Source organism: Aquila chrysaetos, chromosome 25 (genome assembly GCF_900496995.4).
Source record: "Aquila chrysaetos chrysaetos chromosome 25, bAquChr1.4, whole genome shotgun sequence".
In the NCBI taxonomy this organism is placed as follows: domain Eukaryota; kingdom Metazoa; phylum Chordata; class Aves; order Accipitriformes; family Accipitridae; genus Aquila; species Aquila chrysaetos.
In genome coordinates, this window is record NC_044028.1 from 6,543,222 (window position 1) to 6,568,273 (window position 25,052).

The 25,052-nt window shown below is 48.8% G+C and overlaps 1 protein-coding gene across 3 annotated transcripts; it reads left to right on the forward strand.

Moving 5' to 3' along the window:
• The first annotated feature begins 717 nt into the window (after window positions 1–717).
• Window positions 718–24,485, forward strand: LOC115336028. 3 transcript variants are annotated; one of them, XM_041120363.1, is made up of 9 exons: window positions 718–2,354; window positions 2,456–3,503; window positions 4,022–4,070; window positions 4,475–4,662; window positions 13,070–13,231; window positions 20,916–21,006; window positions 21,859–21,944; window positions 22,017–22,114; window positions 23,997–24,485. In XM_041120363.1, exons 2-8 carry the CDS (start codon window positions 3,244–3,246, stop codon window positions 22,072–22,074), a joined length of 894 nt encoding a protein of 297 aa, XP_040976297.1. In that variant the 5' UTR covers window positions 718–2,354; window positions 2,456–3,243; the 3' UTR covers window positions 22,075–22,114; window positions 23,997–24,485. The 3 variants fall into 3 exon arrangements, 1 of the variants encoding a protein (XP_040976297.1); XR_003921594.2 differs by lacking the exon at window positions 718–2,354 and adding an exon at window positions 19,542–19,635 and having other exon boundaries at window positions 2,465–3,503; window positions 21,859–22,114; XR_005931462.1 differs by lacking the exons at window positions 718–2,354; window positions 2,456–3,503 and adding exons at window positions 3,739–3,914; window positions 19,542–19,635 and having other exon boundaries at window positions 21,859–22,114.
• The last annotated feature ends 567 nt before the right edge of the window (window positions 24,486–25,052 follow it).

Consider the following 25,052-nt stretch of genomic DNA (forward strand, 5'->3'; position numbering starts at 1 on the left):
CTGTTTTAACGCATCTGAGGGTTGCCAAAGCCTCCCCTTTGGATGGGGTGAGGCTCCCGGCAAGAAACCCCCCTTAGTCCCCAGTCCATTCTCCGAGCCTCATCCCCAGCGACGTTGCGGCACCTCAGCCGTGCCGAGCGTGGCTGGCACCGTCCGTCCGTCCGGGCTGCCTGCACGGGGAACGGCTCCTCGGGCAGCAGGCCTGCCAAGGCCAGATGGTGTTTGCGAGCGGCGCCAGGTCCCAGCTGAGCGCTGCCCGGCGAGACAAGCGCAGAAGCTGCCGCCGCAGCCGGCGCTGCCAAACCCGCGGCATATGCTGCGCTCTGCCCTACACCTGCCGATGGGCAGCCTCCGCGCACCGCTCGCGTGGTGCCGGCGTGAAGGAAGGAGGAAAAGCGGCAGCCCCATCTGGAAGGAATTTAGTGGATAAACAAGGGCGGCGAAACCCGAAAATGGGGGAGGAAAAAAAAAAAAAAATAAAAAAAAAGAAGATGGCGCAGAGGGAGCTGCAGCCACCCCGGTAAGGTCATGGGATGCAGCGGGTGAGGGCTGAGCGGCACCTAAGGGTGGCAGTGCATGGGCACGGGGTGGCCGGGACATGTCTCCTTTTGCACAGGGACCCCCCATTTGCACCAGGACCCCCGTTTGCCCGTGCGCAGCCCGGGACTGGCTGCCCTGTCACGTCCCCACCAGCCCCAGCAAAAGGTGCTGGGAAACTGCTGGGGGATATTTAACTTCTCCTTCTCAGGAGCAAACCCCAAATGATCACGAGCAAAATTGATGGGAGAATATACTTTCTGCCTACTTTGAATTTACTTTGGTAAACTGTACGTACTGGGGGCTTGGGTCTATAATTTATTGAAAGGAACCAGACTGGAAACCAGCTTCATACTGTGAGTAATTTCTAGCATCGCTGTAATCTATCACCAAGAGACAGGGCACTTTGTTTCTCTGAAAAATTATTTTTATAGTTGGCTTAGTAACAACAACAATTATTATTATTAATATTAATAACTACTTGTGTAAGGCCTTTCATGCGTGGTTTAGAAAGCATTTTGCACGTGGGTCAATAGGTGTTAGCTGCATCTCACGGGAAGGGAAACCAAGGCACAGATCTGGCCGCTGCCTTGCTTAGGCTCACCCTGAGTGTGCAGCATCCTCACTCCCAAAATAGAGCTTGGACCACTGGATGCTGCTGCCCTTTGCATATTTCTAAAATATTTGAGGGTTTAGTAGTGATGAAAGAGCAGAACAGGAAATTATTTTCTTTAAAATTTGTGTCTACTTGGGTTCAAAAAATTATTAAGAAAACTCCAGAAAGAAATAGCCCATGCTGTGCCATTGTGGCTAGAGCTGATGTGCAGGTTGTCCCCCACGTGCTCCAGCTCATCCCCCGGGAGAGCACAGAAACAAGCACAACATCTCACCTCAGAAATAGTGACTCAAACATTTCCTTCACTTAGTTTTAATGTAAGGGAAGTAGAAAATTTTAAAAGCCTTTGATTTCCCCCAGACTGGCTCCCCGGTGCCTGGCTTGTGCCCCTAAGACCATCATCCGGATCGTGAGGACAACTGCCTGAATGCAAAAAGCAGGACCCACCCTCAGCTGCAGCCAGGGCTGAGATCCACGGGACGCCCGTCCTTAACTCACCAGCTTGGCTTATTAAATAACGCGATGCCGCTTCACAGGGATCTCCCCAATCCCACTTTCCAGAGTGGAAAAATGCCGTTTCTGGGTGGAGAGCAGCAAAGACCTGCTGCTGAAAACACACCGTGTGCTGGGGATGGGGGGAGAGCCCCCAGCCCGGCTCCTGGGGCAGGCGGACGTGGACACGTCAGCATCACCGTCTCTCATCCTCTCCACTGCTTAGGTCACATACAAACTAAACGTGGTTGTTCTGGACGCGTGTGAACTTCCTTTAAATTAGAGACTGAAACTTCTCCAGGTGGAAATTGCATCCTTCTGTGGAAGTAAGTGGTGTAAACTTTCTATCCATACGTCGTTCAGGACACTATTTTATCTGTTTATGAGAGAGCTTTTCAGCTGAACTTTATCCCTGTCTCTTCAATTCATGCTTTGTAGCAAGAATAATAATATTTAACATTTACGGAGCACTTTACACCTTCAAAGTCCATTTGCAGGTATTAACTAATGAAGCCTTAGGCCACTCCCATGAGGTGGAGGCGCATGGCAGCATTATCTGCATTTGCAGGTGGAAAATTCAAGGCAGGAGAGGCGGTAGGGCAGGATCAGGACTGGAGCCTGGACTTCCTGCCCAGCCCCAGGCAGCATACTTCACTGTGGCCCACCATCTCTGGGTTCACTTGCAAAATGTTCACCTCCAGTAAGAAAAGTGGGTTAAAAAAAAAAAAAATCAGAAAAAAAAATCTTTTTTTTCCCTCCATTAGGAATTTCAGCCTTTTTTGGCATTTTTTCTTTATTTCTTTAATGCAGTGAAAAATGTTCAGAGCAGAACCGTGTTCCTTAATCCTGTACAGCGGTAATATAATCTGCATTTGTTCAGAGCCATTCAACCTGAATCATCCCTGAGCACTGAAGCTGACATGCAAGCAATGCACAGCAATAAATCCACCCACCACCTTGATGTAGGTGCTTCCAGTTAAAACACAGCGAGACAGCCCAGGCGCAGGGTGAGGGCACTCGTTCCTTTACCCAGGAGCACATTGAACTGAAGCCTTTTTGGAAGATGCCCATTTCTGCTCGGTTTGCTGTGCCGAACTCGGATGTGTAGGATTTACTGTGCAGGTACGTGAGCCCTGGACACATTTTGCCTATGCTGTCTGTCTGTCCAGGGTGTCTGGACATGGGCAGCTCCAGCAGGGTCACGCAGCATCTGCGTATTCCTGAAAAAAATCCCCTTTTCCACCTGGAAAAAAATTCCAGGAAGGTGTGGTGGAAGAGACGTGGCACGTGGTGGCGGCGGTGGTAGTTAATTATCCAGTATCCCGGTGGGACTGAGCTGTCACCGTTAACGCTGGAGAAGCAGAGCCACGAGGAGGACAGCACCACGGTCCCGCTCACACGCGACACGAGGCATCAGACGGAAAAGCAAAGTGTTTACGCTGCCAGACCCATCATCTCTGCCTGCAGAAGTTAGAAAGGAGGGCAGGCAGCAGCGTGGGGAAACTTGGGGTGCACATAACGGGTTTTTTCCCTAGTTTTCTCCTGTTTTCCAGGACTTTTGAAGGGTTTGCTCCATCGCAGGGTGAGGAAGCCAACAGATGGCACTGTGCTGTTTCTGGAGGAGCCCAGCCTTGCTGAAGGCCAGACACGGGATGCCCAAATGCTGGAAAAGCGTTGCACTTCAGGGAAGTTTCTCCCCGTGCAAAGGCAGAGGCGAAGTCTCCCCGTGGCCCTTCCTCCACCCTGAGCTGCTGCTGCTTTGGCCCAAAGCATGCTGCAAAGCGGATATGTTTGTACACAACCTCGGGACATTATCTGTTAACAGGAAAAAGGGATGCAAAACCATCCTGCAAACCGGGTGAGTGTTAGAAAAGCTCAAATTCCCATCGGGAACATTTTTCTCCCTGCATCCTCTGTGGCAGGCGTGGGTGGAACGGACACCCTCGGTGCTGTGCCAGTGCCTGGCTGAGGAAATCAAATGTGGGGAGCTGATTATTTTGGCAGGAGGCACAGGGTTCCTTGGGAGCACGGCTGGATCAGCCGGTGGCCCTCATCTGGGAGATTGACTTTAGCCCCAGGGGCTCCTGCTGTTTGGGACTGGTGGAGCAGAGGAGAGGGATGGGGGTGATGCTGGGGTTGGTTCCTGACAGTAAAACCCTGTTCTTTTCATCAAGCCTCCCCTGTGGAAGAGTGCCCTTTATTTCACATGTCCCGCAGGTGTGCGCTTGCTGCTCTAGGAGCAGAGACACGGTCACGGCTCCAGCCGTGGGTTTGTGCCTCGTAGCGGGGTTGGGCGGATGGTTTGGGGTGAATTATCCCCACTGTTCAAAACATGCCGTTTTTCCAAGCTGAATCTCTAACTCTTTTCCAGTCCAGTATTGTGAAGTACCGTGGAGCCATTCCCCAGTGTTCCCAGTCCCACCTGGTGAGTATCACTGTCATCATTGATGTGCTGGGCTCCCTTGTTTCCAGCTCCTTAACAAGCTTGCATGCCCCAAGATCTCTTCTCCCTCTTGTATTGGTATCGCATTGTCCATCCAACAGCAAATATCTGTAATGGGGATGGGGAAAGCTGGGCTCCAAACCCGGCGTCAGGAGCTGCTCTTACCTGGTAGATACATCTGAACAGGCTTAGCCGTCAAGGTGGGCAAAACTCAGAAACGTGGCCCGATTTTCTTGCCTTAAGCCGCAAGACCTTTTCTGGCGAGTGGGGCCAGCAGTGAGCGCGCACCGCAGCTCTGCACCCCGCGGTGCCGTCTCTCCGCCTCGCCTTTCCACAACTTGCCATTGCTCTTCTTCCTCCCTCCCTCTTCCCAAAACCCTCTCAAGGTCCAATCCAGCGGAGGTATGCAGCGTTTGCCGCCAGGTCCTGAGCATCCCCGTCTCCCACGGAGCCCCTGCTCACCCTCCGAGGACGTGCTCGGCATCGCCGCTGCGCTCGGCCGCCCCCCGCACGCGGCGGGCTCGACCCTGCTGCCATCCGATGCCGCCTTTCAAATTGCTGAAGTCAAATTAGGGTAAGTAGTTATATTAGGGTGACCTATGCCTTGTCAATCTTTACATCATTCAAAGGCAATTTAGCCTATTCATTCATAACAAGAGGCTATTGATTGAATAATCTCTGTTATTAGCATTTGGGTAGAACTTGCTCTTTGTTTTATTTTATTATTGTTTTTGTTGGTTAGCTTAAACCTGCTTCTGTTTTGCCCTGCTGGAAATGCCACTGCAATTACAGTAAAGAGTATGAGCAGATACTTGATTAAGCCTTGCAGAGATTATTACAAAGCAAGGCCTCTTTCCAAATGCACATATTTCAGAAGAAATAACATAAAGAAGCATGCACGTGTGAATTCCTAGGATCTGCTAGCACAATTTATCCTTGCAGGTCAATAGCTCATATTGTCTGCTCTGCCAAATTGTTCAAACATATATAATGCTCTCAAAACATTGCTTAATTAGATTCTAGAGAACATTGACACACAAACAAAAGATATTAATATCAAGGATTTCAGCATCAAATGTAGTTTACACAGATCAAAGAACATTTTTGGTGCAAAGAGGTTATGAATGTGACAGGTTGTTACTCCACAAGTGAAGAATATGACAAGAAGGGGAAGCAATGATCAGAGAGCGGAGCACAAAGAGGAACAAGTACGGACTCGTGAGGCACAGGGGGAAGATAAAGCTGCAGAAGCAGAGAAAAAGGAAGATTTTCCTGGAGAGGCAGGGAAAACACCTTACAGAAAACTGTAACAGACTGTGGCAATACCCCCTAAAATGGACATGGAGCTTTTTGGGGGTATAGGATTGTGAATCACTGCTGTGAGGTAGCATAAGACTTGTCCTGTTTCACAGGGATGGCATATTAAGAGCAAGATCCAAAACTTGAAACTGTGTTTGTAGGCAAACTCTTCCTTGAAATTAATGGCTAAGGGCTTAATGCAGACTTCATCCTTAGCTGGGAGCCTTTTGGTTTTTAGCCATTTGATGTGGTCTGTGTTGCTTGAAACTGGGATGAGGCAGTGAAGAGGTGAAGGAAGGGGATGTGGAGATGAGCTGGAAGAGTCGTGAAGTGACAGGTTGAAGTCAGAGGTGGGTTGTCAGAAGATGTGCAGTCCTAGCCAGGCCTGGGATTCTGGGTGTCAATAAGATAGGAAAGGGGACAAACGTGGTTAACAATTTTCTGTCCTTTCACAAACGCTACTAAGAACAAGTGACATAGCTGCATATGCCCGGTGTGGGGGAGATTGATGGTCTCCTTGGGATGTGGATGTGCTGTCCCCATCACCTTGAAATAGCTGCAGGGTCTCGGAGCAGCTTCGTGGAGCCTCGGTGATCCCGGGACAAGGAGGACTGCCCCAGACCTGCAGTCTTAGCTGGGAAAATTTTCGGTCTGGTCAACGGGATCTTAATTCAGCTCATCCACAGCACCTGGAACAGAAAATTACTGTCTGGTGGTTACCTGGAACAGAAGCAAAGAGCTGGAAAGAAAACATGGGAAATGGATGTAAGGGTAGGCACAAAGTAGCAGGCCAGGAAAACAAGCAAACAGCTAAAAGAGCAAGCCAAGGGGAAGTCAATAAAATTGACTTAAAATACATATGAATGAAAAAAAATTAATAAGCCAAAGCTGTATTTAATGTCAATATTGTTGTAGTAGTCTGAGAAATCATGAATAAATAAAAGCAGATGGTGGATTGATCATACAACACCAAGAAAGGCACTTGTGAAGAATATTTTCTTCTCAAGGCACACAGACTCATATGTGTGTTTCTTGTTTGGGAGTCATGTTTGCAAACTCCTGTGTATTGAGAAACAGGTAAACCTCAGTGGTTAAGACTTGTTTTGACACAATTATTTCCTTTTTCTCCTGGAAAGAATTAACTTCTGTTTCAAAAGTGTTCCACCTGCATATTACACTATATATCACAGCAACCTGCCAAATCCCCTGTAAATTATTCAAAAATATGCTGACAAATCAAGGACTAGCATTTTAAAGCATGGGTAATTTGCAGCATTATTGAAGATCACTCTCTCCCTTCAACTTTTCCCAAAAAGCACTAAAAGCAAACTGTCCCTGTTGCTTCTGACAAGAGAAGGATTACCCTCATCCAAATGCTGGCCGAGCTGTTGGGACCTGCACCTTGGTCCTGAGAGATGCTGAGTGCTCTCAGAGCCAACCACATTGAAGAAGCTCGGCTCCTTGCCCAACTTTGCACCTACTGATTTTTCTACATGGATAGTGCATCGTAATATCCCATTTACAAAATTGGGAAGAGAGGAAACTGCTTCACAATGAGCTACGTATTCCTGGCACAGAGGGTTCACTATTAGGACCTAATCCAGAAGATGGTTTAAGCATGCACTTTCTGAAAAATCTTATTTTTGTTAGGCTTTTTCATTAGGTAGGTCTTTAGTTATACTGCAGGTGCAGAGACCAAGCAATTTGTCTATCTATCACTAGTTCTCACTGCTGTGGTACGTAGCCTTCAGAGACTGAAATAACATCCTTAACGTCCCTGTGAAAGTGCATTATTTGTCTTAAAATGTGACTCCTATTATTAAAATCAAAGTGAGAGCAGTAAAGAAGTGGCCAGGTACAAAATCATCAGAGTATGTTCAATTATGTGCCATTTTTATGCCAACTTTAGCTCTCCTCATCAACAGGAAAAACAACAACTTTAGAGTTTCTTCTCAGAGAGTTGAATGTCCAGTTGTGCCAAAGCATGGCGTGGATGACACGTCCCCCCATCGCTTCAGAGGGGTAATCAGAGAAGGGTGCGGAGGCAGAGCCAAGAGAAGAGCAAAGAGGTGTCCCTGTTGCGTGGAGTCGCTCAGTTCATGGTCACTTTGGGCCACTGAGCAGGAGTGGTGCAAGTGGAGGGGGCTGGTGCACAGGTCAGGAGCAGGGCTGCTTCAAGAGCACGCTCTTACTGCCTGCTTGTACCTTACTGACCATGTTTCTCTGTGCCTTAAGCAATTCATGTTTAGAAAGCTTCTGTTGTAGCCTTCAAGATGGGTTGCTTTTCATTTTGATCCCTTTCTGAAGCCGTGGAGCTGCCAGGAAAATTTTGCCTGCTTAAAGTGAGTGGTTGTGGAGCACCCGTACATAGGATGGCCATCGTGTACTTCGAGAGATGCTGAACTGCCTGCTGATTATGGTCTGATCCTGTAGACTTGCTCTTTGGTCCCCAAGACGGTGCAGAGAAAGCCAAGAGCCTCTTCATTTATCACTGTCACTTTTTGCATCTTGTTTCAAACCTGGTTTTGTAGATCACAGCCCAGGTGTTCTTCTGTTTGCATTGTGCCTATTACAATGCGATCCAATTTATGGCTTGTGCTCTTCAAGTGTTTGACAGTTCTGGTTTATCTGCCCCCAGAGTTTTGTTTTTCCCCTGGAAATGATTAGGTGGTTGTGAATTGACATGAGGAGCTATCAGGAGGAATAGGCAAGGAGAACATTAACGGTCGGTAGAAAACACAGGAGACCTATATCAACAGGTATTTCAGAAAGGCATTACGGGAGCCCTTGCTAGAGGAAATAACTTGCAAAGCTATCAACTCGATTGCCACTGGACTTTAACCCAGCTTGTAAAGTCACGTATGATCCAAGTGTCTACACATGCCCATCGTAGCCACGTGGTCTGCTCGGTTCGCGCAAACCTCGACTGCGAGGTCCTGGGTGTGCAGGCTTGTGGGATCAGAGGTGGAGGCTGCCTCTACCTGTAGTGATGAAACCAAAATTCCCCAAAAGCAGCAATCAAGTGGAGGACAGACTATGTAATACTGAATTGGGGAAGAGAGGCTGGAAAGCTGCCTGGTGGAAAAGGACCTGGGGGTGCTGGTTGACAGCCGGCTGAATATGAGCCGATAGTGTGCCCAGGTGGCCAAGGCGGCCAACGGCATCCTGGCCTGTATCAGAAATAGTGTGGCCAGCAGGAGCAGGGAGGTGATCGTCCCCCTGTACTGGACACTGGTGAGGCCACACCTCGAGTCCTGTGTTCAGTTTTGGGCCCCTCGCTACAAGAAAGACATTGAGGGGCTGGAGCGTGTCCAGAGAAGGGCAACGAAGCTGGTGAGGGGTCTGGAGCACAAGTCTTATGAGGAGCAGCTGAGAGAACTGGGGCTGTTTAGCCTGGAGAAAAGGAGGCTGAGGGGAGACCTTATCGCTCTCTACACCTACCTGAAAGGAGGTTGTAGCGAGGTGGGGATCAGTCTCTCCTGCCAAGTAAGAAGCGATAGGACAAGAGGAAATGTCCTCAAGTTGTGCCAGGGGACATTTAGATTGGATGTTAGGAAAAAATTCTTCACCGAAAGGGTTGTCAAGCATTGGAACAGGCTGCCCACGGAAGTGGTGGAGTCACTGTTCCTGGAGGTGATTAAAAGATGTGTAGATTTGGTGCTTAGGGACACGGTTTAGTGGTGGACTTGGCAGTGTTAGGTTAACAGTTGGACTCGATGATCTTAAAGGTCCTTTCCAACCTAATGATTCTATGATTCTGTGAATCAAAATGCTGCTAAGTGTTGGCTACTCATGGCTGTGAGCACCCTGAGCTGGAGACCATCAGCAGTGTGAGGACAGGAGACCCTTGTGTTAAATCAACAGGTAAGGAGATCCAGTCTTCCAGTGAAAAAGATGGACCAGTCCCCTGTGAGAAGATGCAGACACACAACGCGGGTAGGGAATGGCACTGCCTGCTAGGCAGAGGTGGAAAAGGCTGAGGGGGGATTTGGCTGATGGTCAGGAAATCCTGAATGCAGCGGATAAACTGGACGCAGAACGGTCGTTCACCAAATCCTGTGATAGAAGAACGAGGGGCACTCAGTTGAAAACAGTAAGAGATTAAGTTTGAGATAGATAAAAGAAAGCACTTCTGGACACGGCAGGTAGTGAACTTTGGGAACTTGCTGCCACGGGAGGAAAAGGGGATTACAGAAACTCATGGAAACAGCTTTATAAGTGGCAGCTAAAATCCCTGGGCAGGGATGCACCCTCCAGCATCCCTGCCGAGACAGCTCAGGTTGCTGGGGAGCACAAGGGGGACGGAAAGTGGCCCGGATAGCACGCTCTCCTTAAATACCATCTCCCGCTGTGCCCGTCGGAGCAGGCATGCCGAGCTGGACATCCCGGCAGACGGAGCCAGCCAGGGAATCCTATTCACCGAGCTTTCTGGCACGAGCATTTCTGCTGCAGTGCGCAAACGCCGGCTTGCACGGGGGCTGGCACGCTTCCCACGCCAGGCATGCGAAGGCCATCGCCCCGCAGCTTATTCTGCACCAAGGGGCAAGTGGCACAGCTGCTGGTGGTGGTGTTCCCCCCCCACCCTCGGGGCAGGGGGGTCTGCCGTCCCCCCGTTCTCCGTCCCTCCCGCGCCGTTATGAGCCCCAGTGATGGCAGCTGCCCAGAGAGTACCTCGCCGCTACAGCATAAGACGCATGGATCAATTAACTCAGTTGCTGGGTTTCGCTTTTGAATCAATTAACTGGAACTGAAATTAACTAAAAATATCCTTTGCTTATTAACAGACCGAACTAATTGCAATAAAAAGCGGAAAAAAAAGAGAAACACAGAGATGCTATTTGTCACAGCGAATCTCTGCCCTCATCTTTATTGCAAATATTCCTCGTTTACTAGGCGGACTAATGACTCCACAACCTCCAAATTGGTAGTGTCATCCCACGATGAGGCGGCTGCATTTCCCACCATCCCCAGCACATCCCGACTCTGCGGGGCCAGGATGGGGCCTGGCCGGGACGTGCTCTCGTCTCCACCAGCCCTCCTGCCCCGGCTGCTCCGCGGGGCCTGGCAGCGTGCAGCCCTCTTTGTCTCGCCTTCCTTCCCTTTGTTTCTGACTCCAGTTCTTTGTTTGTCTGGTTTTTCCTTTTTTTTCTTGTTTGCATCCATCATTACTCTGTTGGCCTTTCCTTCCTCTTTCCTTCTTCATGGGTGCCCCCACCCCATCCCGGGCATTTCCAACTGTCCCCCCCCAGCCCTTTCTTTCTTCCCATTTCCACCATCCTCTTCCCCTTCCCTCCGTCCGCAGTGCTATCCCGCTCCTTCCCTCTGTCTTCCCAGCTGCAATTAGAGCTAATCAGATACCTGAGCAGCTCTGCAAAGCTATTAGTGGCTTCCCGCTCATCCCCAGGGGAGGTGAGCAGAGCTGGACAATTAGGCTTTTCCATGCAGCCCCCAGTCTGATAAACACAATAAACAACACGGGGCGATGGGCACATCCGTGCCGCCGGTGCAACCGCACTGGGCATGGCCCGGCGAGCATCCCTGGCCGTGCTGGTTGTCCCACGGTGGGATTCAGCGCGTGGGATGCTCCCGGGAGCACGCCTGGCTGCCCTCCTTCTGCCCCTGCTCCAGATCACCCCGTTTTAGGAGCTCGGGGGGTGCTTTTTTGGGGGGGCACAGCCTCTCCTGCAGGGCCGATGCGCGGTGTTTGTTGCAGAGAATTTCCCTGCTTGCTCCGCAGCCCGGCGCACCCCTCCTGCTGCTGGATCTATGAGCTGTGTGTGTGTTTTGTAATTAAGCAGTTAATTGCACTGGAGTTCTTGATTAGCTTTGGGGGATGGTAATGTTCTAGCAGGATGAGATGTTGTGTACAGTTCAGAATCATTTACAGAAATTGGAGCTAATTTTGCTGTCTGTGCTTATTACTGCATTAATTTAATTTGGGTTGCTTTTAGCTCATTAACACATCTAATTAATTCGTTGACATCACTATTAAGATGTCTCTTTGAAATTGGCGTCTCCAGATAATCAGGATGGAAGAGGCTGACAGATCAGGCGCGAAGCTGACTGGGAAAATGGGGAAGAAAAAAAAAAAAAGGGACGACTAATGAATTTTCCATCAGAATCGCACGGTTTGTCAGAGTTGGTATCAGAGAGGCAGAGACAGAGCTAGCGAGACAGAGAAAGGGCATGAGAGAGACAGCGATGGTAAAGGGAGACTAGTTCTTGCAAAAATATTGTATTTGTTAGGAGAGCAAGCAAGATGCATGAGAGGACAATAAATATTCTTTAGTGAATCGACATCAAGGCTGCATATTTCTTAGTTAATTTTCCTCTCTCCCTGGTTTTCCGTTGTGGCCTTTTGGCTCTTTTCATTTTTTTTCCGCACCGCAAATGATTTTGTAATACCAGTGCTGGGGGTTTTGATGGACCGATTGGGCTGGGGGCCGTGCGATGCCCCTCCTGCCGCTGCGGGTCCTGCTCTGCCGGGGACAGGGGAAGGCTGCGGGGATGGGAGACCATCCGTGCCCCGTGCTGCGGCGAGTGCGGAGTTCAGGGGATGGACGGACAATTGCAAGCAATTAAATTACGGTTGTTTAATGAGTTAGCACATATCAGCAGAGCCTCGGTATCTGGCTGTATGCCGGCCCGGCTGCATTTGTGAAATAAAACAGCTTAGCTTAAGCCTGCCTTCACAGTGGTTGTAGCTAGCAGAAGAGAGATGTCTTACGGTTTTGGAGGGGCAGTTGTGGCACGCTGGATTGGGCGGAAAGTCACAGCAAGACCCAGGAGCTGCTGGTCCCGTACGTGGGCAGGAGACCCAGAGCAGAGGGGGCTGTGGGACACCCAGGGCAGGCCACCTGCCACCCTGGCTCCGCGAGGAGGTTAAAAACACCCTTCGTGACATTCACAGGTGACATTGAACTGGGAGCTCAGGACACCGCTGGAGGCTGGGAAACCATCTGCACGGGAGCGAATGTGAGCAAACCCAGCAAAATGAGGCTGGCAGCAAGGAGGCAAATAACTCCTTCCCCCAGGCAAGAGTTGGTACGCTTGTCCAGGGCATAAACTCACAGCCCATTTTTGGGTGCAGCCATGAAGACGGTGCAGTGTCCTGAGGCTGGGTGGTGGCAAGGCTCGGGGACCGTCCCTTGGCAGGGATTGGAGTTAGGTGGGATGCAAGAGAGCAGGGAGAGAAGAGGAGCCAACATTGACCTTGCTCCATGCCATAGGTTGATAAGGATGCAGCATGTGCTTAAAATGACCCAGAAGAGCTGTTTTTCCAGCTCCAGGACCCAAACTTGAAGGGTTGTTGTGCAAGGGAAGGGGTTGGGGACCACAGCTGGCTAAAGGCACACAAGGCGGGGGGCGGGGGGCAGTGGAGGGTTTGCACAGAGGGCAGAAATATCACAGGCAGAATGAAACCAGAAAGGCACAGGGGGTGGTGTGCGAGAGGTGAGAACTGGGGGAGTCCTGGTATTAGAAATATTTACTAAAAGGCGAGGCAACACTTGAGGAGCAGATGGGGAGAACACTGGACAGGGACCCTTTCCTTTCTCTTTAGCCCCTCCGATGTCCACCTCTGCAAGGCGCTGAGCCTGCAAGCACATCCCTCAGCACACAGCCAAATTCTCCAGCCTTTTGGGTTTTCAGTGCTCTCATATTATTTCCCTCGTTCCCCCCAGATTTGCCCAGAAGCACCTGGTCAGCACGGTGCAGAGCCGTGCTTGGGAGCCTGAGTGTGGCCATGCTGCCGTAGCAAGAAGCTCTTCCCACCTCCAGCTCCAGACACCTCTTCCCAAATCCACAGCGGTCCCAGACATGAGGGAAGGAGGGAGCAGACACAGGTATGTTTTGAGGTTGATTATGGTTTTCTCCTGTAGATAACCTCCATCCAACTGCAGAATTCACAACCTCTTTCTGTTCCACATTCCCTGTGACAAGTGGGACAGAAACAGGAGAAACAGCCCCAAAACCCACTTCACCCATGGATTTAAACTTTTTGGATTCACAGAACCCCCAGGTTTTCACGGTGCATGTGCAGACCCCTCCATATACCTAAAATTTGTGCTGACTGACAGCAAACCAGCTTTTCTCAGTTACCTTCTGCAACCCCTGATGGGTCCCTCCGGAGTCTGTAGGCAACACATTGAAACCACCAATCTAGTTAACTCAGCACACTCCCAACCACGTACTGGATGCGCCAGCCAGCATGCTGGTTTCTGGAAGCATTTTCAGTGGAGTTAGTAACATTATCTGTGCTACAAACATAATGTTCCCACTATCCCTCTGCCCCTCTCAAGGGAGATGCAATGCGGATGAAGGCAATAGAAGGAGCATTTTCACTGGGAATAGCTATCCTGCAGAAAGGCTTTTGTAAAGTGGCTTCAAACTAATTGATTTTAAAAGAGAAGAAAATCTCAAGTTGCAGTAGGAAGGCCGTTGTGGAGAGGATGATTTTAAAGGCTTTATGTGGTGCACCTGATTCCATGGGTGGTCCTTGAAGGCTCTGAGATCAGTGCGCTGCCCTGCTCGTGTTCAGGGAGCCCTCGCTGCAGGGCCATCCCTGTCCTCATCAGGTTCGTTGTCTGTGTGCCCTCTCAGACTGGAAAAGCCAACTGGAGAAAGCTATTTCTTCCTCACCTCAATTACAAGCCTTGCTGAGAGTGGGAGGCTGGGGGAGATCCCAGGCAGAGACCCTGGAAGAGGAGGCTCCAAGGTCCATCCAGGCAGGGTCTAGGTGGTGGTAAGGGGTTGCAGAGATGAAATCTCCATCATTGCTTTCTTTGCTTTGCTCAAACCTCGCTTGGGAGAAGCTTGTGGTTGTGGATGGAGGTGAAGGAGAGCCAAGACCTTCGCATTACAGAGATAACGGTAGCTGAGCGTTGTGCTGTGCACCGTAGGTTGGGTACAGGGGGGCTGTGCACTTTGGCCAGGGTCGTCAGTCGGAAACACGTATCGTATGTAGGCATCTACTTGCTTTTCAGGGGTACCAAACCAGACTGGGGCCAAATTATAGAACGAGAAGACTGGTTTTAAGAGCCTCTTTTCTGGCAGTCTTGGTTTGTCCCACTTCCATTAAGCTGTAACACCCAGGCTGGCAGCACCACCGGTGCTGTTATCTGTTCTCCTTCCCAAACAGAGATCAAATTCTCCTTTCAGCCCACCCCGAAAGAGAGAAACACAGCATCATGCTGAATGCACAGTCAATCTGAAAAGCCACAGGAGTGAATTGCATTGGCTTCCTGGGATTCCTTGTCCAACAGCGGTGCTAAAACAGAGCATGTTTGTAGGTGTCTTCTACCTGTGATTTGGGAAGGAAAAAAAACCCAAGAGTGTCCCCACATCCTCAGTCTAACAAATAATCCCAAGCAATAATCCCCAGCAAATCTTTCTGCCCTGCATCACAAGGCTCTCCCTATGAGAAGCACAGGGCAATTTACTCCAACACTGAGCTGCAGTTTCCACCTGGAGAAGAGAAGTTTGCTCAAATTTCTATTCAATTTCATTCAAGGGAAGAATATTAGAAACTCCACTCTTTAGCACTTCATTAAACACTTTAGTTTAATAGCATCCTCCAGGGAATCCCAATCTGGACCACGTGAGCCAGGAGTAAACAGCTGCATCAATTAACCCCATAATCTCAAGGGTGCTATTAGAAGGTGAGATATCCTTAGAAAGTGCATATGCCTGCAATTAGGCTTAAAATACTTATGTGTCAATAGATTTAGTTATTTGTGCTCTCTACTATTGATCTTGCTTATATTTTCCACATTAAACAGTCTTTCTTACTTCATCAATAAATTAAGTGCTGTTTAGATTTATTCACTTTTTCTATTAAATGGTGCAAACTTCCGACCTCCTGACCCTGGCCTGGCTCTGAGATGAGGGGCTCCAACCCTCTTCTCTGGCAGCTACCTCTTGCTTTTGTTCCAGGAGCTGGGGAAAGCAGCAGTGGGAAAAGAAACGCAGGAGCTGCTGGCCTGGATCGACCATTAGCAGAGCTCGGGCAGGGCAGAGGAGGCGTTTGGGCTGGGTTTGCTGGATATGCCACTTTACGTGTTTGTTTTTCCTGCCTAGGTCAGATTTGGAAGAGATCTTAGAGAAGGCCAGCTTTCGATACCGTGAACATAATGGAAATGATTGAGTTTCTGCCACACAGGTTTCTGAGGAAGGGGCAGGTTCTAAGACCGTGCAGAAAATTAGGCTCTCCCTGGCTTTTCTTCCCAGTAAAAGGCTTTGGGAAGAGCTTTAAATCCTCTGAAATGGCAACCGAGCAGGCAAGGAGCAGTGCTGCCAGCAGGCACCTCACCGGGAACTGGTGGGGTGAGATGAAGGGCTGGTCCTCTCTTTTTCCTCCTCTTTTCCATCAGCTTCATTACTGATTGCAGCCTCTTCCTCTGGATTATTTGGCTCAAAACCAGGTGTGTGCACAGACAGAAATGTGACAGTGCTCAGTGTTTCTGGCTGGAAGCTGGGACCGCTCTGGGACATACAGGTGTTCCTGGGTATCAGAAAGATGGGAAATGGTGGAGAGACGTTTGCCTGCAGAGCTGGTTGAGAAGAGAGCTGAGGAGGGGGCAAGTTTTATGATTGTTTCTTTTTTGTAGCCAGACTTTGAAGTCCTAATTCTTACTCGTATGGGAGTGGACCAAGGCTGGGGTCCTGCTGCAGGATAAATGCTGTGCTGAGGGTTGAGCATACTGAGCAAAATAGCAGCTCTTGCCAAGGGCTGGTGGCATCCTACACTGAAAATATCTATTGTCCTTTTCATTTTTTAAGTTCTTCAAGAGTCTTTGCTTGTTTTCATCAGCTCCCCTTGAAGACCTGTTGGCTTTCTGTAAGGAAATTGCACAATTATTTTCATGGAAAATAATTCTGGAGGTAATTTTTTTTTTTACTTTGGTCATCCTGGCTTTTCTGTACTATGCTTAATGAATGTTGTGGTGTTTCATGAGGAGCATGGGTGAAAAAAAGGAAAACTTAGGGCATTTAAAAGAACAGTCTTTCAGCTAGTTTGCATTGTTTGGTTTGCTGCTCCCCTAACTGTCTCGTGTGTATTGGTGCATACAAAATTTTGTTTTTAACCAGGCTCTCCTGACCAAACAGAGGCCGGCAGGCCCTTGTTGTTACAATTAAGCTATGTGCTACTTTCCATAACTCATTAGCCCTTTAGTTTCTGGATTAATTCAATGTGCAAATAATGTCACAAATTGAATATTAGTAGACTTCTATTGAGGATTAAGCGGCAGTAAAAGCATATCACTGTGTCTTCATTTTGCTTTGCACGACTGTGGTTTGTCCAGCGTAGCAAGTGGTTAGTTAACTACCCGATAGCTCGCCGCCTTCTTTCCCGTACTGGTTTTTCATGTAATAACCCAGCCATTAGAAGAGAAAAACAACAACTGTGCATGTAAAACTGGGCGTATGCAAAATGAATCTCCTTGTTAGCCCTGCACAGTGTCCAAGCTCTTTTTTAAAGGAGACTTTGCATGAGGATGGCTCCAGCTCTTCCATAGTTGCTCCCACAAACACCCAGCAGCGCTCAGTTGACAACCCATGGTTAGCTAATGGGCTGTACTTGCTCTGAGTTAAACACTTCACCGGTGTCATTGCATGGATTTTGCAATTTATTTTATCACCTCTAATTCTCTGCAGACACAAAATTTGGGTGGAATTGCTTAAACCAGCCCCGGCATCCCTATTGTTGCTACAGAGATGAAGCAGAAAAACAGGTTTTGGAAGGTGTGCAATGTGCCATCCCAGCCAAAGATCTCCGTGGGGGTCCCAGCACCTGCCCCCAAGGGTCTGGTTGTGGCTTTGGGACCCACAGTGGGCACTGCAATGCCGACGCGAGCCCAAAGCTTTTAACTTCAGACATATTGGTGGTGTCAACGTGAGGAGAATGGCTCCATGCCACAAGAACTTTCAGGGCATTGCTGAGCAAAATGGGTGCAGCTTTCTTTTAATGCACTGAAGTGGAGGCAAATTTCAATCTAATAATGTAAAGCAGCAATAACCATTATAATTAATTTATATAAAAGACATTATAAAATTACACTTGATGCATTTAAATCCCATCCAGGAGCAGTGCTCGTTTTCCAGTTAAGCTATGGGCTGTGCTAAGGCAGACGGGGAAAGAGGTATTTCAATATTTCTTATAATTTTATATTCTTTCTAATATCTCTCATGCTAATTTCATTATGCAACACAGTCAGCACAGTGATGTAATTATTGAAAAGTAATTTTGCAATAAATGGATTTAAATGTGTTCGAGTCCATTGTAAATTCAATCTCTTGGTAAAGGTGGATTGAACAGGCAGGAAAAAGGGAGCAGGGACGTTGCTGGGTGAAAGCTGAGAAGTCCTGGGCATCCCATGTTGAGCATCTGCTTACACCAACTAATAACATCCACTTCAGATGGAAACCGCTCACGGAGCCGGCCTCCCTCCCCTTAGGCTCCCAAAGCTGCTGCTTGCAGAGGGCACTTCCAGCCTTCACGGTGGGGGAAATGTCGGATCCGTCAAGTCTCCTCCTGGAGCAAGGCACTGCTGTTGCTGGGTGTGTGTGCCGCTCTTAGCAAAGTGGGTCCTGTGTGGGTGTCTTAGTCTGGATTAAGGGCTCAGTTACTGGGCAGGGACATAGAGATATTCTTCTGCATAAGACATGGGAGATGTGATTTCTATTCCTGGCTCTGTCAGAGACTTCCTGTGTGATACTGGGCAAGCGGTGTATCAGCTCTGTGCTTCCATTTCCTCATCTGCACAATAGGGATAAAGAGTGCTTCCCCAGCTCATCGGTGAAATTAATGTAACATATGTAAAGTGCATGTATATCCCCAGATGAAAGGTGCCATTGTAATAATATTCAAATTACTATGGAAAATAGATAAAGCGACCAACCCCTGCTAAATGATCGTCGAGCTTTTCACCAGATTCATGAGATCCACGCAAAATGTGATAAGAAAACCTCAGATGTCAAGTGGTTTAGAGTCAGACTCTGCTCATGAAACAGAGCTGGCTGTGCCTTTTAAGTGGAGGATGAGATAGTGAAGAATTTGGGGCTTGGAAAGTTGTTGCCGCGGTTAAGCTGTCCCGGTTTACCAGAAGCCACCGTTCATCTGGAGGGGAAGCCTGGGGGATACATCGCCTGATGTCCAAATCAGGACCCAGGAACCCTTCAGTGACACTGAAATCAAAGTGATAAAGCAGGGCTGTTTGTTTTTTCTGACCCTAATGGCTGCATACAAGTTTGGGATATCCCAGAAAGGTCATGCGCGGATGGAGGTGACAAAGGGGAGACTGGATGAACTGGCTTAATAGGAATACTTAACCCACAAGGCTTATGTTAGACCTTTACCTAGAGGTAAAGGAAAGAGCTCTGGAGTCACTTGTAGAGCATTAGCGGCTACTGCAATGGGAGGATGTTCAGGTCTAAGTGCCGAGGTGATGATATCTGTTCTCTGATGTCCTTTGTGCATCTCTCTTTTTCCACAGCATCGCTGCAAGGTATGTTTGGGCAGCACAAAGACCTCTGCCCTATAAGCAGTGTCCATGTTCTTGGCAATAGGTTTGTATCCGAGCAAGGCTGGTAGCAGGCAGACATTTGTGTGTTTTCTCTGAAACAAATGTACCTCCTGGAGTTTCCTCCCATTGTGAAGGAGGTGCTGGCTTGGCCTCCAAAAGAGCTATGTTGGGGATCACTTGAAACCCGAACTCACTGGAGATTTGACTCCAAAACTGCTGTGCCAGTCTCTTCTGGCACCATTGTATAGTTGCCCAGCACCAAATGCTCAATTATAGACAAAATTGAATTTACAATTTGCTTTTGGGCAATGTGTAAATTGGCCCTTCATTGATTATTAATGAAGTGCTAATTGCTCTTTGCAACCAATTTTTATGCAAATGCTATTAGTGCTATTTGCACAATCCTGCAATTTACAGTTTTACATTTGCAATGGCCTGGTGAAAAGATGTGAAAAGATGACAGCTTGTCCTAAAAGAAAACAAGAAGGGAAGGGAGGAAGCAATCGCAAAACTTGCAAAAGTTGGAGTAGCAAAATAACACAATTAGGAATAAGAAAACATTTTAAAAACAAAAACAAAAACAAAAACAAAAAACCCGAAACAAACCCTCTCTCTTTATTGATTGTTACAGATTCAGCGTTGACAGGGGTTGTTCTGAATGTAACAGGATCCCATGGCAGATGTAAACCAGACCCCAGGCATTTGCTGTGTGTTTCACTGCGGAGGTCAGTGTATGAATTTGCCTGTGAAAACATTGATGCAAGGCTGCCAGCATTACCCATTCAAGAACCGGGTGCTTTTCTCGGTGGCAAATGACGCGGTGTTAGTTTGCGAATCAAGTGTGGGCAGCTGCTGAACTGTTTTGGCGCAGAGCTCCTCGCTGAGATAACACCTCTCCCCTGCGTGGGGCAAGGAGCTGAGCACTCGCGATCATCTGCACAGCCTCCTCCACCATCCCACCGGGATTTTTGAGACCTCCCTTTGCTTCTGCATCACAGTGACACCTTGTAGATGGTGCAGAGAGTTGTGTTTTGGCGGGGGAGCTCTGCGTGAGAAGGCTGGGTCCTGCAAAATGGGAGCATTATGGGTCTCACTTTGCTAGTGGGGAATGAGGGTTTCCCGTAAGGGCTTGTTTGCAGGTCTGGTTTCCTTCGGGGCTCTGGGTGTTGCTGCCCACTCTGAAGCTTCACGGGAAGCCTTGGTGGAGTACGAAATCAGATTCAGCTCCAAGCTATTTCCTAATTGCTTCTCCTCTATCAGACAGGCTTTTCAGTGAACTTCACTGAAGGTGTTTGAGGCAGCAGAGTGGCCTCATCTGCTGTCAGGTGACAGATGCTGCTGGTGGAACAGGGCTTGCTGAGTCCCTAACAAGAATGTTTTTTTTTTTTATTTGGGTAGGGGCAGGCTGTCGTCATTAGGACCCAAGGAAGCCACAGGTAGCCCCTGTCTGATGGGATAATAAGGAAACAGCTCATATGAGTGCCTGTGCAGGCAGCACAAGCAGGGCAGGTTGAAAATAAATACGACCTGGGAAGCCTCAAGTGGGGCACAGTGAAAGTGGATGTTAGCTTGAACCTGTCCATATCGGGGAGAATGAGATAACAGGAGGGTTTATTGTTGATCCTCAACCACCCTTCTTTATTCTATTTTATTATTCATTTTATTGCTTATATCTTTGAGCAGAAAGATGCTGGTTTTACATACAGCTCCCGTGTTCGTACATCCAGGGATCCTGTTTATTCTTTGCACTGGGAGCTGGTGCTGAGCTGCTTGTTCATGGCAGCTCCTGGTCCCTCTAGAGCTGTCCCCTTTCCAGGTGCATCCATCTGTGCTGTAGAAGATCACTGTGCTCTTCCTCCTGACATACGTGACCTACTCTTGGCCATATTAATGTCTTTTGCTGGGACGAGTCCAAGCAGCCAAGAGATCCCTACTGCACCTGCTTCCATTCTGGTTTTGTGTCACGCCCAACTTTCCCAACAGTGATTTAAAGTTTTCTTTCCAGAGCCTTAATGAGAACATCATTTCTGCTGGACCTTGTGCCATTCTTGTCTTCAGCTTTCGGAGGAGGAGGAAGCAAGTGGATCACTGCCCAGGTGTGTTACCCCCATCCAGACCTTGCTAAGGGCATGAGCGGTCGGTCCATATCCCCGGTTCGCGGCAGAGCACTCGATGCAAGCGAAGGTCTCCCTGCTGCCCCACTGCCACTCGCAGGGCTTTCCCACGGTGCTGCCCAGGCAAATGCTCCCCACTCGCTCTCTTTCCTCGGGCAGCGGTGCAGGAATCTTGCTCCAGCTGCAGGAATCGCTGCCGGCTGCCTCCCTCTCACCGGCAGCACGGGAAGATTTCCTCTTGCTTTGATTACAGCACGGGTTGTTTTCTCAGCGGGACGCTGCTCCTGGCCGTTCCCTGGCACGGTTACTGATAGCGCAGGAAAACACAGGCGTGGAAGAGCGGCTGTGTTTCCCCCGAGGAGCTGCGTGCTGTAAGGCCCCGCGCAGACGCAGCGTGGCACTCTTTTCCACAGCACCGGTGCCTGGCACCCGTGGGAGCCCGTCCCCACGCTCGACCCCATCCCTGACCTCGCCGGCAGCCGCGGGCACGCCGGTGCTCTCCCGGTCCTGCACACCCCGCTCCGGCCACCCCGGCTGCCGACCCTCTGACCCGAAGTCGGTGTTTTGCTGAGCATCGTGGCTCAGAGACCTGCGGCCGCCTCAGCCATCCCAGGGCTCAGCCTCAGGAGAGCGTTCGGAGGATGCTTTACAGCTGCTCAGAGCCTATGTCACGATGCACCTACACACCACGAATGTTTTGTGGAGAGACCAGCCGGGAAATAGTTTCCAGGGGAGTAAAAATCTTCATTTTCAATCCTGGGAGAACTGTTTGGATGTGACTTGAAGGTATTGTTGGTTTGCCTTGGGTTTGGGGGTTGTAATCGGCTGTTTCAGGGTGGATGTGGCCCTAATCTGGATGAGGACCCAGATGTGACAGCTGAGGGTTCAGGAGATGGGAATGCAACCAAACCACCCCAGAGGTAAGAGCTACCCAGCCACCTCCCCCGAAAAAGCCCTGCTTGGTGCCTGGGGTAAAATATACCTTGTGCCAGGAAGAAGAGCTTACTTAGCCTAGAAAAACCCAAGGAGCTGAGCTTGGCCTTGGCCTGAGGTGGCCGGTGACGTTGGACAAGTCTCCCAGTGCTTTCAGGTGGGTGCAACGCCACTCGCAGCCCCCCGCGAGCAATGCCCCGGGTGCAAACAGCCTGCAGGCAGCCCTGCCGGGACCCCCCCCAAAAGGCAGACGGCAGTGCCGCTCTCCCCTGGAGAAAGAGGGTTGCAGCTTCAATTGAAATAATTGTTGCCAGGGTTTCAGCAGTGACTCATTCGTCTCTGAGACAGGATCCCTTGTTAGCAGGGGGCTATCTGGGGAACAGCCCCCTCCCCGTGTTGCCAAGGCTCCCCGACCAGAGGGACTTTCTGCACCTCCTTCTGCTCGTTCCTCTCGCCTTTTGTTTTCTAAAACATTCGCCCCGGCTCTGCGGGCACGGATGGGGTGCATGTGCACAGGGGTGTGCTGTCTGCACCCCAAAAGGGCTCTGCTCTGCCACGGTGGCCGAGCTCTTGTGTCTTTGCTCTTTGTTTTAACAGAGATGGGGGGGGGGAGGCTGTTTTGCTGGACCACCGAGCATCTTGGGGGGCAGTCCGTACCGCTTTGTCACTGGGATGTCACCTGCATCCTGAGGTCCCAGTACGGCAGAACAGTGTTGGGCTTCGCTCAGCCAGTGGGCACCTTGAGAAAGGGCAAACTTGGGATGATGAGGTAGGAGGGGAATAAACTTGTTTAAGCTGTTTTAGCTTTCAGATTCCCTCCAGGCTTAAAGTATGCTTTTAATTTTTAGCATTTTCTTCTGTTTTCTTTCCAATGTCTGGTTTGGAAGGCTCTACCTTCTTCATTCATTCTACCAATGAAATAGGAACAAAGTTGTGTTTCCCCCACTCCTTGGCAGTGGCTGTCTGCTGTCGGCAGTGGCGCTCTGGGGTAGCCTTGTTCAATTCACCCTTAGTCTCCAGACGGCACAAGGAGGTTCAGAAGATGGAGGAGGAAACCTCTTCTCCACCCCATACAAGAACACTTCCCTCCATGTGCTGCTGGGTTTTGGTGTCCATAACCAAGCCTCCCCTCCCCATGGAAAACAAAACCCAAGAAGAAATTGTGGGCCTTATTTTTTGGGACCAGCGTCCTAGCATGACCTCATTTTAAATCCCCCAAATTTGAGGAATATGTATTTTAAATATGATGTTATAAAAATGTAGTAAATATTTAATTTTATTTTTATTAAATACTAAATTGATGATGGCTGACACTTTATTAAAGTGTCAAAGTGAGTGTTCCTACATTCTAATTACTTATTCTAACAAGGAGGCAGCCTCGTCAGGAGCCGCGCACGCTGGCGTGCGCAGGCGAGGGGTGCTCCTGTTAAGTAACACCTATTAAACTATCATTTGCACCTAGAGGCATCTCATTAATATCTCAACTGGTGAGACTGCGCTGCCAGTGCCTACCTGACCTGGGGCGTTGACAGGAGAAATGGCTCCAGGAGGCCTTTCCTCGCTCCAGGCTCTCCTGTACAAATAATTCCTATAAAATTAATAACGACTATTCCACTTAATTGAATTCCTGATAAATGAAGATTCTTCCAGGCCCCTGTTAAATGCATCCAAGAGATGCAGGAGGAGTCCTGCACCGTAGTCTGGGGAAAATTTTGTTCTTCTCCTTTCTCCTCTCCTTGCTTCCTTCGTCTCTCCAAGCCTCTTCCCACCCTGTCCATCCCTCCTGCTGTTCCCACCTTATCACTCTTTTCCTTCCCCTCCTGACCATGTCTTCTCTTTTCTGCAGCAGTTTCCTTTTTGATCTCCCATTTGACTCCCTCCCACTTCTCTGCCTCTGCCTGGATCTACCTTTATGGGTATCTCAATTACTTATTTTCCTTCTGGAGCCTTCTTCTTCTTTCCTCTCTTCCCCTTCCATCTTTCTTTCTTCCATCTTCCATTTGGCTCTTCATCTCACCAATAAGAGCCATTTTTCTCAGGTTTCCTTTCAGACCCTGAAATGGTTGTCTTAGAGGAATCTCCTTGCTGGTGTGAGATCTCTGTTGGATGAGGTTGTGGCGTTGCATCTTCAGAGCTGACCAGTGACTGGGAAGATGCGTCCTCTCCCAAAGTGGAGATTGCCATCCCCCAAAAACTTCCAGAGCGTGCAAGTCTCCTTTCATCCCACCTTCCCCATGGATGGAGAGATACCCATGTAAGAAGAGGAGCTTGTCCTCAAGACAGAGTTTATAGGGTCACCACTTGGACGCCAAATCATTACAAAAGAGGTAATGGGCTCCTGCAAGGGACGCTTTGGAGTTTGAGAGCTTTTTGTTGCACTGCAGGGCTGTCTTGAATGTCATTTACTCTGCTCCTAGCAGTAAAGGGACTGCCTTTTTGCCCTTATCATGTGCAGATGCACTACTGGCATTGGGGTTTGGTCATCAGTTGTTGGGGTTTGCTCTTGTCATTCTTTTAATAAATGTAAAAATACCCACTAAAAAATTCCATTCTATTTTTATTTCATTCCAATTAGAAAAACAAACTAGAAACTACACTTAATATTAAAAACACCAACTCGAGATTCAAAGCAAGCAACTTAAAAATAAATAAATACATAATGGAAAAAATATCATTAAATAACGCGTGAATAACAAGTAATGGGATTTTAATCTTCTTGCTAGGAGAGGCTACTTCTTCAGCACTAAAGGTGACTCACAAGCAGCATCACTCTGGGAAAGTTAAAAGTGGTAATTTGATAAGACTCAAGGATTGTGTGGGACTCAAAGAGGGATAAAACAGCCTTGCAGGGGGCTCTCCTTCCTCTGTCTCTGAGTGATGAATGAAACTGGAAAACCTGATCAGTTCAGAGCTGCTGAAAAATAAAACATGATCACGTCTTCATGAACACGCAGATAGGCTGGAAATCGCTGCCCCACAATGCCATGACGGCTGAAAGCTGAACAGAGTTCAAAAGGAGGTTCAGCATTTTTATAAATAACTATATTCAGAGTTGTAGGAATTATTATTAAAAATATATATATAAATCAAACAAA